Source organism: Cebidichthys violaceus, unplaced genomic scaffold (genome assembly GCF_023349555.1).
Source record: "Cebidichthys violaceus isolate CVI_PGR_0920_01 unplaced genomic scaffold, fCebVio1.0.p SCAF_51, whole genome shotgun sequence".
NCBI lineage: Eukaryota > Metazoa > Chordata > Actinopteri > Perciformes > Stichaeidae > Cebidichthys > Cebidichthys violaceus.
The window spans coordinates 648,919-666,540 of NW_027176717.1; the positions used below are offsets into that span (position 1 = coordinate 648,919).

The window sequence follows — 17,622 nt, forward strand, 5'->3', positions numbered from 1 at the left end:
CTCTAGATAGAAATGTACTAGTTTGAGAACATGTCATTATATCAAACTGGAGAAATGACAGTAAGATACTGAGAGATGCAGACGCAGAGTCAAGTCAAAGTTTAAGAGCATTATCACAGCAAGAGGTCAGAGTACACTTTACAATAATTATACTTCAACCCACCTACTACTATTTCCTCTCAGTTACATTTCAGACTACCTTTGCAAGTCTGCAGGTGTTCTTCACATAGCCTCTTAATAAAGAATAACACGTATGATCATGGTCAAGTGCCTGTTTGAAAGGCCTATTAAATGACCTCAAGCATCCTTTTTATAGAAGAAGGAATACATTTTGAGAGTTGCCTTTCATTTAAAACAAGTACAACTGTCACTCACTCTGTTATTCCTCTTTGCTTTTAAACTACATAGAGAGAAGATTAAATGGCATTTGGTTAATGTTGTGCAAGTACGGCGATATGACGGCACAAAACAAAATATATTTATTAGCAAGGCTGTCGGGCGTGGCTGGCTTGTCTGCCGGAGGGTGGGGGGTGGGGGGGCTGTAGCCGTTGTCTGCTCTGGGGCTGTTGGATGCTCCGTGATGGATGAGGAGTGACAGATCGGGGTTAGCCGCCAGGGGAGACCATTTTCTTCCATCGCACGGTCCTACCCTCCGAGAGAAAGCAGAGGATGTGAGGCACTGGACGCAGAGGAGGAAGGGACGAGAAACGGAGCGATTTCCACCCCTCCTCTCTCTCTCTCTCTCTCTCTCTCTCTCTCTCTCTCTCTCTCTCTCTCTCTCTCTCTCTCTCTCTCTCTCTCTCTCTCTCTCTCTCTCTCTCTCTACTCCCGTGCATCACAACCTAGGGGGGCTTTACCCGGACTGCACCGCATTGACGCTGCTTCTGCTGCCAGCCGACCCAACCCACCAAACTAACGCACTGACACACAGAGCGAGAAGGAGACTGTTTCTCTAGCTACCGTTACCCACAGCTGGAACCTGGATGAGGTGCAGATTGTGTGCGTGGACATGCAGCGATACTCTCTCCACCTCTCTCTGCTTCTTTCTCTCTGGATCGGGACTCTGATTCGCTGCCCTGCTCGGTAATGTCAAGACTTTGGAAACGGGAGTGACCCCTGGGAGTGAGGCGGCGATTTGGAGATTACTGCATAGTGGCAAGACAAGGCGTCGGGACATAATTTACAAGTTTGCAGAGCTCACCAAATGAATGGAGCTGTATTCCTTGAAACCGTGAGCTCCCCACTGTGCTGGTTCCAACATGGGTGTTGACTGAATGGAGGAGTACATTCCCCGCGCTGCCACAGAGGTATGAAGATGCACTTGTGAGGATTAAATCTGCGCTCAACAATTCCTGGACCATGCAGATTCTGCTGCCTAGGGCGTTATTTGTGTTGTTAGCCCACGTGCACATATTATTATCTCTGAGAAACAATGGAGAAGTACGAGCTAAAGAGGACAGCAACGCCAGCGCATACTCTGCGAGGACTTTCCACGGGTCGCCACGGGAGAGTCGTCAACAGAAAGCCTGGGACCACCGCGCGCTCTCGCCGGGGTACGCCACAGGTGCGTCCTCGGCGGAGCTGCAGGCGCAACGGGCAATTATACGAGGGCCCCTTAACTCCACTCATCCCTGGAAGAGGGTGATGGCAGGAGAAACGAGGCGAATTGGCCACAACAAGCGCGACTTCAGCAGGAGCGTGACACCCGTGGAGGATCCCAACGCCGTCTCACATTGGGTCCCGACGCGCCACCACAATAAGAGGATAAAGTTGAATGCCGCTCTTAGTAGTACGGGGACGCCAGCAGGTGGACACTACAATGCGGCTAAGCCCTCCTCAATGGGCCGGGGAGACGGAGGAGGGGGGCCCGAGGACGGCGACAGGCACAAGAGGGGCACAAAAGACGAGCAGAAGAAAGCTTCCAAGAGGGGGAGAAGCCGGCTGAACAAAAGCTCGGGGGTTTTGGCTCTGCCTCACGCGTCGCCGTGGGAACCCATCCCCAAGCCGGTGGCCCTCACCTCCACCGACCTGCCCTTTGACCTCTTCACCAGGAGGACTGAGTTCTTCACTTTCAGGGAGGAGAACCCCTGGGACGCCACGCCGATCACCCCCCCCAGCTCGCAGGATTTCGGGGACGAGATCAAGAACCCCTTTTACCCGGTGACAAGTGAGACGTACGGCGCTTACGCCATCACGTGCGTCTCCGGGGTTATTTTCCTGGTGGGGATAGCCGGCAACATTGCCATCCTGTGCATCGTGTGCCAGAACTATTACATGAAGAGCATCTCCAACTCGCTGCTGGCTAATTTGGCTGTCTGGGATTTTGTGCTCATCTTGTTCTGCCTGCCCATGGTGGTCTTTCATGAACTGACAAAGTCCTGGCTGCTAGGGGAATTCACCTGCAAAGTGGTGCCCTATGTGGAGGTAAATTCATTCTAGATTTGTATTCTTCTCTGGATATCTCAGAGACAATTATTTCATATTGTAGTGGAGTTTTCAAGCAATGCATACAGGCAACATTGTCATCTGCAGGAATGATTAATACGGATCAATCAGTGTCATTTACACACCATCCACCTGATCAACATTGGGGTTTGAAAAAGTAGTTTCACACTCGTGTTCCCTGAGTAAATTGACTTAAAGAGTTGAGTTTCAGGTTTTAAGCCCTGCCTGGCCAGAAAGAACACAGGCATGGCTATAGGATGTCGCCTCAGCCAATAACAAGGAGACTCTGTTTGTCACTTGTTGTACACCTGCTATAGAGAGAGAGCCTCACCTGGCCCTCAAGGAGTGTAGACAACATATTATCTCCCATTCAGCCAGACTTATACAAAAACACTCCTGTTGCTTTCACTGTATATACAGTTGATAAAACGTTTTATAGGTAACCCATATTCCTGCCCACACACACATACACTTAGTCTCTCTCACCGTCCTTGTTTTTATTCTGTTGGTTCAGTCCATGAGAAATGGATGGAAGCTAGGTTGTTGTTTTTTTTACACCATCTTGATACCTTTCCCTTTGTGTGCTCGCCGTAATTACACCAGCAAGGTGAATGTCTTTTGTATGAAACAGGGGTTTCCAGCTCATGGGTCTTAAGCTTGTGCAGCCATTGTCACAACCTGGCTGAAGGAGGGACAAAGAGGGGAGGCGGCACACATGGTTTTTAAGGGTTTTAATGATTTTTTTTACATCATGAATTAAACATCTAACCAAATTGGAAGCAATGCACTTACAGTACGGTCGGCATCTTAGGTGCATGAGTAAGTGAGGGGTGTGCTGTGCGGCGCAGCAAAAAGAGGACAGCAAATGTAATCAAACTCAGAAGAGACTCGATGTCAGGGGAGAGAGAGACTGCTTCTATAGCCGGGCAGTGAGCCAGAACAGGTGACGCCCTCCGGAGACCACAGAGCCAGCAGACAGGAAGGGCTGTCACATAATGAAGTGATAATATGAGCAGGTGAACCATGTTATTATCTTCAAATCAGATTTGATGCAAGAATGTCCATGCCCGATTAATTTGGGGATGTTGAGCTTTGAGTTTCACAAAATGTGAAGCTCCCATAGCGTCTACTTACGGACAGATATGAAGACCAGCTTCTGGAGCTGCATCGTATGTTAATATTTATTTATTGTGAAAGAGACTTTCACCAAATCCAATCCTTTTCTCTGTTCTTTTGAAATACAGGTATGTAGCTTATTAGTTAAAGAATGATACCACTAATAGTTCAGCAAGAAAATAGGTCACAACTATATGAGTATGCTTTGGAGTCTGCTCATATTCACATAAAAGTGGGGTACAGTAAGTCAGCTGTATGATTCCAAATTACTATCAGTTAGAGATTGCTTGCATTTGCACCTTCATCTCTTCTTTTCTGCAATCTTGCTTGCCAGGTTTTGTCCTCACTGACCACTTACTGTAGTGCATCTCATTTGCCATTTCTTTTGCAAACACCTGGTGAGTGCACACGGTGTGTTTTAATGATTGGTGGAGAGAGAGAGAGAGAGAGAGAGACGGAGCCCCTCCCTGTGTTATTGCATTTGAGCTACCCAAGGTCTACGGGATATTATTGAATAACTTTAATAATGTACTTACACTGCATGGACCGATGGCTATTCTTAATGCTGTGTGTTTGTGGAGGGGTGGTGTACGCTTGTCTCCGTGCATTTATTACTGCATGTGCATGTGTGTTCTATAGTGAAGATCTATCAGGACGTGTGCAGTGGGGCCTGACTGTGTTCACAGTGCCTTCAGTGTGTGTGTGTGTGTGTGTGTGTGTGTGTGTGTGTGTGTGTGTGTGTGTGTGTGTGTGTGTGTGTGTGTGTGTGTGTGTGTGTGTGTGTGTGTGCGCGCGGGCATGTGTCAAAACAGGCCGTGAGTAATGCAGCCTGGGGTTCACTCTCTCCCTGTGGAACATTCAGAAAAACACACACACACACACACACACACACACACACACACACACACACACACACACACACACACACACACACACACACGGTCACCCCATGAGTGACTTTATTCTTCACTTAACCCAAATTCAGCCATGGGGAATATCAACATTTGGCCTAAAATAAAGACACACATGCTTGGATTGTACACACAACACTGTCACACAAACATGAAACCTAACTTCACGTGTCCATGCATGCATAATCAGAAGATGGCATAGATAACGCATCACCGTCCCCCAGGAGAGCAGCTTCCCATCGTGCTGCCTTCAGTAAAACTTGTTTTATTCAGTGTTTAGTAGAGCATGGAATCGTCCAAACCTCAGAGATTAAGCAATTATAGGTGTGAGATGTGACAAAACATGACAGTAAATTGATAAGAGTGCTGCACAAAATAAAGATGTGGGTTACAGCCCGTCTGCATCATTTACGACACGCTCCTGTTTCATGCTGCCGTCATTGCAGACGACCTCTCTAGGCAGTGATGCACAGAGCAGCAAATTCAGGCAAAACTAATGGGCAATAATTGGGTTTTTGCACCTGGCAGTTGATTGGAATAAGACTTGAAAGTAGGCTAAAGTAACAAATAACCAGTGCAGTAAGCATTTTATAAGCCAGAGGGGGGAACGAGTCATTTGTCAAGGTTCATTCAGAGCTGTGCTGCTGTAACGCAGGGATTTTTGTCTCATTATCCCTAAATAAAGAGATGCTTACGAATCACTGTCTAAAAAGACAAGTATAGAATGGTGTGCTTTCATAGTAATTCAAGGTACTGGAAAACATCTGTGTATAAATTATGCATAGAACGTGTAGATGTAAGTCTTAAAGTATGAATATGTAATATATAATGCAATGTGGAGAATTTAATTGCTTTACGTCTATGTAAAACCCTATTTATACGGTTATCATGCATGTCTTTCAATTATTAATGACTATGCCCATTAGTAGACAGAGATGGCTGTGTTCACAGCACACCTTTTTTTCAAACCTGATTAACAGCTAATTGCAAATTAGGGACATAAATCTAGTGGCTCTCTACAGACTCATTGTCTCCTTAGTGGTTTATTGGTAATTTCACTAATAGTCCTGCCATATCACTGTTATGCTATAAAGTGTGAAGAATAATGCCTTTGCTCATTGATAGTTTGTGCAAAATATTTTCTTTGGTCATAATATATGTCCATGGTGTAGGAAATATAATGTTATCGCAAACATTTTCTCTTGTGCATTATTCTTTTCTGTAATACATTACCTTATTAACTGTCTGGGGACTCCTATAGTTTGTGCACTTCGTATACATTTGTCTTACTGTAATGTAAAATGCCCTCTAGTCTAAAACTATTGGTGGACTTTGCCGAGATACAGTGGGCTTCAGCAGGAGAAAGAAACGGACTATTGAAGCAGAGAAGGAAAGCGGAGAGAAAGTGAGAGAGAGAAAGGAAAGTGAGAGAGCCATAGATTGGGAGAAGGAGAGAGAGAGGGCTGCATGGAGCCACAGAGGGCCGGAGGTAGACCCATTGAAATCGGTGGTAATGGTCAGGACATACATCAATCACCATGTACACTTATATACATCAGATCCTTTCCCATGTCTGTCTATATATCTAGTCTGTACACACACACACACAAAGTCACTGATCCTCCAGATGGGTGGGATGGCCTTCTCTCTCTCTCTCTCTCTCTGCATCAGCTATCTGTGATTAGAAGCAAGCCTCGGGGGAAGACACACTCACACCCACTTACATACAGTATGGGAGCATTTTGGCACGCATACACTTGTGGTAAAACGCTGAATACACACATACAGTTACGGCATAGACACAACAGAAACACACAAAGCAAGTGCACAAAGACATACGGTCTCATGCCCTCTCCGTTCCTCCGCCCGTCTATCAGACATGCAAATGATAGTTAATTGGAAGATATGTAAATGTGTCAGGGTATGTAATTAGTGTCTCTACATAATGCATGATGGTGAGGGCATTCAGTCGGCTTTTTGTCCGTGGCTGAGTAGATATTGCGTGTTGAACGATAAGACCACACAACAGCATGGAGCAAAGAGTGAGCTTGCTGTTGGATGCAATTAACCAAATTGGTCATTATCCACGTAAATATGAAATATTCATTGGATGACTACCATTATGAATTCGGTATATTGGTGAAATTAGTATGACGTGCGTATCAGTTTCGGATCAACATGGAACAGGCTGGCCGGTAGCCAACTTAACTTAGCCAACTACAATAGAAGAGAAGATAACACTTTTGGGTGGGTTTTCAGCAGCTACTGTACGCTGAGAGCGGAATGAATTTTGAAATGTCCAGGGGAAATCTGCCACAGGTCAGGATTTGATTTAATGGAGGAGAAATGTATTGTGCAGAAGAAACTCCCTCAGACGCACAGTAAAAGACTTTAAAAGGCAGAAAGCCACAGAATAGAGTTGAACACTGTAATGGATGGTTGCTATTAATTTAATTGAAGCAAGAAAGAAGATGATTTATGAGTGCTCGCCCTACTTATTGGTGAATTCTATGGATCTCAGTTCCCGGCTGGTAGAGACTGTTCCTTTTGTTCATGGAATAGAATAGAATTCAATTGACTGAAAGTTTGATCTTTACTTTGGAAACACTAGACAAATTTAGCACACGGCCCATTGTGGAGCTTTCGATCACATCACACAGTCGTCCCCAACCTCCCGGTGACAACTAGACTCCAGGAAGTTTCAGCCTATCCCTCAAGACATCACATTATCTCCGAAAAACCTCAACTTGACGCTTGCACGATGGTTTCTGTACAGATTACAGATATATAACGTGTTATTTATTGAGCTTTAGAGGTGCTGGGAGGTGAATTTTGTTGCCTTTGGAATGAGCCAGGCTAGCTGTTCACCCCTGTTGTCAGTCAAAAAGACAAAAGGCATTGTGGAAAGCTTAGGACACACAAGTGGAATTAGTGTTGAGAATGTTTTTGCCAGGCTAGAACAACCAGGCTGTAACAAAGAGAGATATGGACTTTTAAAGTTTTTTGCTCTGACATAATCACAGAAAAATCTTTTTCAGCCCACAACGAAGGATTTAGCCATGTGTCGGTTTGCCATAATCCCACACACAAACACACACACACACACACACACACACACACACACACACAGTACGTATCCACCAACCACACTTGTACTCATATGCACGCGCCCACAATGAAATACGAATTTGAATAATTCTGCATGAATGAGGAAGCGCACAGACATGCGCATACTTATAACTGTGATTGCAAGCTCATACATCAGTTTCCTGTCTCTCCCAGACACACAGCCCAGCTGTTAGACGGATGGTGGCTGTCAGTGGCAGGGTCTCTCTGGTTAGACTTATGGTCTGCTGGAGCCTGCACTGGGTCACACACTCAACCTAGAAATAGGACTGCAGCTGGAATAACCCTTTGTCTCGATGGCTTGTTGTTATATGACTCTGTGTGTGTGTGTGTGTGTGTGTGTGTGTGTGTGTGTGTGTGTGTGTGTGTGTGTGTGTGTGTGTGTGTGTGTCTTTTTTGTGTCTCCACATTCATCACCTGATAACACCCATTACCCCTCTGTATAGTCACAGTATGGCCACACAAGCTCCACCAGTCCTTGTTAAAACCCAATTAATAACACAGGGTCTTTGTGCCACCAGCTCACGGGACCTTTAATCAGGAAGTTAATGGGCCGTTATTAAAAACAGCACATGGGGAAATGTCTCTCTCACCTGCTGTGCAGATAGACGGCCAGACATGTGTTGGAGATGAAAAGCCTTTTTATGTTCTTTTTTCCCCTTGAAAAGGTTGAGAAGAAATGTAAAACATCAAGGGGAAAAACGGTACTTCACAAGCGTTTATTATCATTTTATGACTTGGTTTAAATTGAGGGTGTCAAAAAAATAGTTTTAATGAGACCACAATTTACAGATAATTCACAAAACTATAGTAAGGGCATACTCCCACATTTTGGGAAATACACATATTCTCTTGCTGAGAGTTAGATGAGATGATCGATACCACTGTCACTTCTGTAAAGCTACAGCCAGCAGCCGGTTAGCTTAGCTTAGCATATAGACTGGAAACAGGGAGAAGCAGTTAGCCTGGCTATGTCCAAAAGTAATTGTCCACAAATAACTAAATGTGACCTGTTAATAAGTAAGCTACTGCTAAGCTAAGCTGCCTTGTATTCCGTTTACAAACATGAGAGTGGTATCCTCTCATCCAACTCTTATAAGTTGTATAATTCCTAAAATGGGGGCATACAAACCATGAAAAGCAAAAAAAAAACTCACTCTGGAAAAATGTATACATTTTTTTTAGAATCATTTGTTCCACTCTGAGGCAAGCATGCCTATCATCTTGCCAGCAACTAAATTGAACATGACGGGGTCAAGGCTAGAAATGCCACATTAACATTGTTAATCATTCTGAAGATGTTGGCTTATTTCTCTCTTCCTGTCACATCGGACTGTCTCTAACTCACTGATGTGTTCCCTTGCTATTGTCTCCCGTTCACTCATTCCTTTTTTTCTCCCACTCTTTTTCCTCATCCATTCTTCTGTCCCTGTTTCTCTGTCCCTCATTTGCATAACCCCCTTCCACACACACACACACACCCACACACCCATACACACACACACACACACACACACACACACACACACACACACACACACACACACACACACACACACACACACACACACACACACACAGCTTTATCACCCTACCAGGCCTGACTTTTGGACTCTCTCTCTCATCTCCCCTCTAGTACAAAGCTATGCTTGTTCAACCTGCCCTTGCTCTACACCCCAACACGCTGATCAAAGCTGGGTTTCCGGGTCCTCCATGACACCCTTTAAAACTGTTCCAGCACTGTTGTTCAAGCCATGAAATATTCACTATGTGCAAGCACCTGTCCATGTGTGCTGGATTGGGTATGTGAGTGTGTATGTGTGTGTGTGTGTGTGTGTGTGTGTGTGTGTGTGTGTGTGTGTGTGTGTGTGTGTGTGTGTGTGTGTGTGTTCCCTTGAAGCCACCATATGAGAATACAGATGTGCAGGTTTACAGGGGAAGAAATGGGTCACAAGTAGATGCTTAATATGATGTTTAACTAACAATTTTATTTCCTAGGGATGCAATGCCACTCTACGGAGGCGAATCAAGATTTGTTTTGACTGATAAGAACCAGCTGTCACAAATACTTCATTGTTCTCCGTTAAATCACAAAGATATATTCCTAACATGCAGTGTTATAGTGTGTTAGCTGTGGAGTGGAGTGGAGAAATAAATAGAGAGCAATTTCACTGAATGGTATATATGCCAACGGAAGAGTCACGAGAATGAAGTGACTAGAATTGCTGTGTGTCGGTATCAGCAGGTTTGTGTTTTATTCATGATGGAGATGAGCTGATGCTGTCAAAATCCTGTTTAAACGTGAGTGCCATAACGGCTCCAGGCTGACACTTCATGGTTGTTGCACAAAACACAATTGGATTGGATTTTGATCTTTTTCTCTAGGTCAAGGTACCAGCAGTTTAAAGGGCCATTTCAAACTCTATGTTTTAAACATTCAATGTTTACGACATGTCAGATGACAAAATGACTGATTACTGCAATGCCAACATGCATTAATGCTTTCATTAATGTATGATTTAATCAGGAGTAGGCTTTGTTTTAGACAGTTTTAACAACCTGTCTTACAAGATTTCTGTCACTTGTACAATCAAAACAAAAACAAACCCTTTTACTTAACATGAGCATGATTGACTCTTAGCTCTTTAGACCTTTTCAAGACTGCTGCACAGTCTCCTGCATTTGTTAGATTTTTGGTGCCTGACTATCCAAAGCACGGGTAACAAAGTGTAAGATGGCAACACCTGCAAAGTGCACTCAATATGTTGACACCTGCCCAAATCACCTGAAGGCTTAATCCGATTATAGTGTGAATACACCACTCACATAAATATGCTTGGCTTAAGTCTTCTCCAAGTTGTTCTGAAAAAGAAAATGCATCGCTTAAAAAGCTAATGAATAATAATTGTTCTCGCTTTGGCTAAATTTCCAAACAATTAACTACAGTGACAGCTAAAAGATTGTGGCGTAATGGCACGTAATACACAGTCACATTGATAATGTCCATAGTGCTGGAGTATGTTTATCTACCCCACTTACCCCTCACTGTTTCCTTCATTAGTCTGGTTAGGCAACCATGTGTGTCAGAGGGTCAGTGTGTGTGTGTGTGTGTGTGTGTGTGTGTGTGTGTGTGTGTGTGTGTGTGTGAGAGAGAGAGGCCTAGATACACAGAACATGTTGCAGTGTGTACATCTGTATCTGTCCAGACAGTATGTGTTTGGAGCACTAAACCCGTGGCTCACTGGGGCCATCTGGAAAGCTGGCTGTTGTAATTAAATTTGATATGAACGGAGGAAAGGAAGGAGGGATGTTTAAGGGGGGACAGAGGGTGAGGAGCTAAAGGAGAGTAAAAAAGAGGAGAGATAAGGGAGAGTCAGAGGGAGAAAAGGTAAGCAACGTGAGACAGGACGGAGGATGGGGATCAGTGGCTGTTCTGGCAGATTTTGGTGCTGGAGGCAAAACCATTGAAAAAACGGGTTCATGCGCACACACACACGCACACACTCCAGCTGCAGAGAAATGTTTTGCACTCTGCCAGAATGACTGATAATCCAACAGATGCTTTCTGGTGCTGAGAAATGTCGTGAGCTCCCTCACAATTTGCAGATAGTTTTTCATTGAGAATGTGGAGGCAATTAGTTTGATAGCATGAAGGTTTTTGAGTGAAGCATTAGCAGGAAAACAGTGGAATGTTTATAAAGTTTGTTAATTAGTGAGATTCATTGAACAGGAGGTGTGAAAACACAGGAATGAGTGAGTGCAGTGCTTTTAATCCACCCTGTCACTCGCTCGCTGTGTGTGTGGTCTCTATTTCTGTTTGTCTGCTTTCTCTTCTCTCTCTCTCACACACACACACACACACACACACACACATTCAGGGATGCTACACAGTGTTAATAGCAGCTTACAGCCTGCCATTGTGCTTCTATTGCTGCACTGCTTGTAATTACACCAGTGTCAGGTGCACCCAAAAGGCCAACGCCACTCCTGTGTGCCCTGCCGTTTATTTTTACGTGGTGTTCGGCAACTTGACAACTCGCAGAAAGGCCTTTGTTTGCGTTTGATGCAAACTTGTTTACTTCACTGGCAGCCCTCCCTTAAGATTCTGCAAGAAAGTGTCAGACATTTCACTACACAGGAGATCATTTTGTCAGTTCCTTGTAATTATTTTATTCATTTAAGACTGGGGACCTGACAACCTCAACAAGCTCATTTGGCAGTTGAAGTGATTATAGTCAAGTTTATTTATAGAGCACATTTAAAAAACGTTGACGAAAGTGGTTAACTAAGAGATTAAATGAAACTCAGGAATGGTCAAATAAAAACAGACATTAATAAGATAATATAATAACTAATAGAATCATAGAAGATACAAAAATACTAGAGTATCTCTAGTATTAGACTATTGTTAGAATATTAGCTCTCGGGATCACTTTGCTCTCTATTATTCTCCCTGACAGTGTGCTGTTTCATGGATAGAGTTTAAGATATAAACAGCATTCTTAAGGCACAATGATTCAATCAAGTAAAGCCTCTGCAAGCCACCAAGACCTGCACATTCATTGTACACAACGACTAAAAGTACGTTGATTCTGATGAATGATTGTTGTATGAATTTGTCTTTGTCTGTTCCCTCAGGTGGCCTCCCTTGGCGTAACCACCTTCACTCTGTGCGCTCTGTGCATCGACCGCTTCCGTGCGGCCACCAACGTCCAGATGTACTACGAGATGATCGAGAACTGCACCTCCACCACTGCTAAGCTAGCCGTCATCTGGATCGGCGCTCTCCTTTTGGCCCTGCCAGAGCTCCTCATCCGACAGCTGGTGGTGGAGGACACAGGAGTCCCGGACGAGCCTCCCGTTGAACGCTGTATTATCAGGATATCCACTTCACTTCCCGACATGCTCTACGTGCTGGGCTTGACCTACGAGGGCGCTCGGCTGTGGTGGTGCTTCGGCTGCTACTTTTGCCTCCCCACCCTCTTCACCATCGGGTGCTCTTTGGTGACGGCGCGCAAGATCCGGCGCGCAGAGCAGGCCAGCGTGCGCAGCAACAAGAAGCAGATCCGACTGGAGAGCCAGATGAACTGCACCGTTGTGGCGCTGGCGATCGTCTACGGTGCGTGCGTGGTGCCTGAGAACATCTGCAACATAGTTTCGGCGTACATGGCGGCAGGTGTTCCTGAGCACACCATGTCTGTCCTCCATCTCCTCTCCCAGCTGCTGCTCTTCTGTCGGGCCGCCGTGACGCCTGCGCTGCTGCTTCTCCTGTGTCGCCCGCTGGGCAGGGCCTTCCTGGACTGCTGCTGCTGCTGCTGCTGTAACCACGCTCCCTCCTCGGCCACCGCCAGTGACGATAACGAACACGAGTGCACCACCGAGCTGGAGCTGTCGCCGTTCAGCACCATCCGCAGGGAGCTGAGTAACTACACACCTGCTGGCTCCAACTGCTGAACAGACATTCCTCATCGGGGATGATTTCACTAGCCTGTTATTAGCCTTTGGCAGACTAAGCTAGGAGAGATTTGCCTTACCTAGTCTAGTCACGTTTTTAAATGGGTGTATGAAGGAAGTTGGACACTGAATAATCACATTCAGCCAGTGTCCTCCATCCTCAACTTTCATTCCTCACAATAATTCTGTACAGTTTACAGTAACTGTATAACCCAGGAAATCTAACAAAGAGCAAACTCTTCTTTCATTGGTGTCCTGGTGTGCTCTTAACACAGGGTCAGTACATATTTTTAGCAATCCTGCCTGAAACCTTTAAAACTGACAAACCTCCCTGCTGTAGACCTTGTATGCCTAAATAGCATTGGACAGTTGGGATGGCCTCTTGGCCTGTCTCATGTCTGGTTCCACACAAGAATCAAGTGAGATTCTTTAGATTGCATAAAAAAATATTTCCCACAGGCCTTGTGCTATGAGCAGCAGGTAAAGGTAATACTATTTATACTGTACAATAAACATATGGGCATGATTGTACAGAATATGCCCCAATATTATCTGTTGAAATTCACAGAATTGTTCAAGACGATAAGTGGATTTGGCCGCCATAAATAATATGTATGTATGGGAAACTGTACTGTACCTGTATCTTAATAAGGGAGATATAATCAATGCCAATCACATACTAAATGTGTCACTGTTGAAATGATGGGGACTGCAACCTTGTATAATAACTCAAATACAGCATCCAGCCATACGTGTGGGCTGATACATCCTATAGAAATACAGGACTCAATTTACAGACTACAGCCACTGTAAATGTACAGTTAATGTAATGCTGCACACATTGGAACAAGGCTTACGATAATTAAACTATAGCGCAGGGCGTCTCTGCAGTAATGACAGTTTGCAAGAGGAAAACACAGAGAGGTCGGCGGATTGGAGAAAAAAAAAATGTACACCCCAACGCTTACACTGCATATTGTAATAATATCCAGGTGACTTAAACATAACTGGGCTGGTCTCAGAGATACATAAACACGGACCTTGAGCGGAATTGAAAGGTTTGGAACGGACTAATTGAAATTAAAATAGAGTTGAATGGAATCGAATGAAACACTACAGATTGAACTGAACGGAGAGAACATGAATACAGTGGAAAGTAATGGAACATAACACCGTGGAATATAATTGAAAGTGATGGACTCAGCGTGGACTGAACTGAAAATAAATATCTGCACTACACTGTTGCATCATGTCACGCCTTACACTTTGGGCTGTATATATATATATATACTGTACACTTTCTTTGGTGCTCTTATGATGAATGCGCTGTAAACAACAAATCCATCTGTTCGACTTAGCTTCTCAAGTAATTGAGCTGCACACTATTGTTTTTGGTCAAGAAGACAGATTGCTGTTGTGTGTTGAATACATGAACAATGATGGGGTAAAAGAATAAAAAAAAAAAATCAATGTAGAGTTTCACACAGCTGGCATACAGACAGTGTGGCGGGATTACCTGATCGAGTGTAAATACTGCCTTTATTAACAAGGATGGTAACACTTTATTTTACAGTACAGTAATTACCAGGGCCTGATAAATATAAAGCTACCTATTATAAACATTGTAGACACTTGAATAGATTCAATAATTAAGTTGTGTTTACATATTTTTATTATTACTTTGGTACAGAAATATGATTACTGGTAGTTATGAGATGTAACGATTTACTAGGTGATTTCATTATTATCACAACAAAGTGCCAATGCTGCATTGTAACAAATGCAACTGTAAACAACTGTACAACTGCTGGACTGTAATTATAAGTGGAATTATATATTTTAACCAATAATCACTGTAAAGTTTATAATAAATACAAAGTAGCTTTTTTCAAGTTATTTATTTACAATTCCTGTAATAACTGTAAAATTAAGTGCTACCTCAAGAGTGTAAATTATCTCGAAGGCAAGACAGCAATTGACTCATTTCAGCCTGTCCTTCGCGCGTAATCATGTACTGTATGTAGCCATCAAGTGCATATTTCTAACCCCTTTTCCAAAGTTTCTATTTTAAAATGAAGTCAGACAGAAAGATTGAATAGTCAGCCGGGCACAGCGCTTCCAATCAACTCATACTGCAAGTGTAAGCTTAGTTGGCTAGCTAGTTACAGCTAACAAAAAATAGTTGATATTTGTCGATAGTTGTTATATCATCCGGCAAAATCGATAGTCACCAGCCGGCCATCTGTGGCTGCTTTTGTCTACTTCTGTCTGAAATCAAGGACCCACTGTATCAATTAGAATTTGGAGTGGTAAATCTGCAGGTGTCGTTTGAGAAAAGAAAGCTTCACAGGTGTAACAGTAACCTCAGGGGGCGTGGCTTTGCGGATAGTCAAATTTACAGTGTTGTTTTTTGACCGCTAACACCATTTGCAGTTTCATTACTTGAGTTTTTAAGGAGAACCAATGAAATGTTTTTTCCCAGTGTATAAATTTACAAGTGTATTGTACTGTAACTCTCTTTTCTTAATCCCACCGATCACACCGGGGTCAAAACAAGGTTCAAACCACTATTACAACTTAATGTGGTGCAGGTAATTAAAGTCGTACTGAAAACCGAACTGCCTAACCATTTAATACATATACCATGGCAGAGGAAATGAGGCTTAAAAGCCTTTATTTTGCTTGTTTAACCATCATAAAAAATCCAATTTCTTTAAATGCTTATGACTAAAATGAATGGTAGTGCACTCTGTAATGACCCAGGTGTGATGTTCATTGGTATTCTGTATATTGCAATGAATCTTTTGCATACGATTCTGCACTGCCAAACACCTAATCTCTGTCTGTCTCTTGTGCTCTTGTGGTAGTAGCACACTATCTCTGGGTGTCTCTCTCAGTGTGGAGGTCAGTTTGCCCTCAGCACCATCAATACAGGAAGAAGAATTTTACTAAAAAAAAACATAAATCACAACATGTTTGACAGCACCCAGGGCCAGTCATACTAAAAATATATACGCATAGGGAAAAACTGTGGATAAAGGGTGTTCCATGCACACGGCTGGAAGCAGCAACCCTTTGGCTTTAATGAACTACAGTTTATGAGCTCCAAGAGATTCGGGTGGATGTAGCCTCTGGTTGGCGATGCCTTCAGTTCTTCGAGTTAATAGAGGAAATGGGCAGAAACAAAGCACCACTGCAACATAATGCCCCGCAGCCTGTTTGACAACTCTTTTTATTACCAACACTATCAGGCTATCGTGGGCCGTTGTGTAAACCTGTCCAGGGATCTCAGTTTGTATGCCCTTGCACCAGCTCAGTTTTTAACCATTAAATGACTTCAAGAGTTTTTTTAGTATTTAGTTCAGTGAGCTTTAAGTCTTTATATCCCACTTGTTGTTGTTTTTTGATGTGACAAGTGTAAACTGACCTCCTGAAATGTATTCTCTTTCTCTGCATTTTTTCTGGGAGTATAGCTCATTCTAAATGGCTCAGTGTGTAGTAACGTGGTTCAAACTATTGATGAAGTGATTCTTGTAAATCAGTCAGTGAGACGTTTATTCTGAATTTTGTGAGTTTCCTCTTCACTCTGAGCAAATTGTGTCTGTATTTGATACCTGAACATGTAAGCACACAGCCACTATTGTCTCTAAGTCTAGTCACTGGTTTCTAAATAGCTTTTTATATAGCCAAAAAACTGTCCCTTTGTTTATCAAAGAACTTTATCTTGAAAACTGTATATTAAAATTCTAAATGTACTATTACTGTTGTGTTGATTTATTGTGTATTAAGGTCATCTTTGACTGCAAAACTGTTTCTAGTTCTAGAGAGTACACCAAAGGAAAGTTGAGTGCTAAGAGTGCCATTGTCTATTGTTCCCCTTGACTAAAACAGAACTCTTCCTAATCCCATCATCTCCTCCGGCATATTCAAAGAAAGAATCCAGACTCCTGCCTCTATTCCAAATGGTTGTTGCCATGGATATAAGTGTTGTTAAAGGGATACTCTAGCAATTTAATATTGCGACTCCATAAAGCTTGATTTGTAGCGCATTGAAGTTTACACATTTTTCAAAGTAACATTTGTCAATAAGTGTTGCTCAGTGTTCACACCCATAGGATCACATGCTTTAGACCAAAGCCGCAAAATGTATGTTAGCTTCTTCTTCTTCAGGATTCTCTTTGTAGTATTATAAATAAACCAAGCTGAAGTCACATGGACGGACTGACAGGTGACACAATCTTTGGACAGTTTTGGTGACCTGCCAACGCGTGTGCACTTAGTTATCTCCTCATAGTGGTCTGACCTACACAGGGGATGAAAGAGCTAGATTGTGCATCAGTGTAAAAATGACGAAGAAGGACTACTACACGGTGACGCCACAAAGAATTAAAAAATTCTAGAAGAGGTATGTCATTTCACAGTGCACAGGTTCCTTTAAAGCACTTTGAACATTCTGTTTTTAAAAGGTGCTATATAAATAAAGTTCTTTTTAAAGCTTATCTAGATGAAAGGGAAATTTTCCGTTTGAAACATGAAGAAACTCTGAAGCGGTTCCTCCTTGGGAATATGT

At 43.2% G+C, this 17,622-nt stretch overlaps 1 protein-coding gene across 1 annotated transcript; it reads left to right on the forward strand.

Moving 5' to 3' along the window:
- Positions 1–822: 822 nt before the first annotated feature.
- gpr37b (G protein-coupled receptor 37b) lies at positions 823–16,807 on the forward strand. The gene is made up of 2 exons (XM_068731386.1): positions 823–2,424; positions 12,237–16,807. The coding sequence occupies exons 1-2, from the start codon at positions 1,360–1,362 to the stop codon at positions 13,050–13,052; spliced, it is 1,881 nt and encodes a 626-aa protein (XP_068587487.1). The 5' UTR covers positions 823–1,359; the 3' UTR covers positions 13,053–16,807.
- Positions 16,808–17,622: the final 815 nt, after the last annotated feature.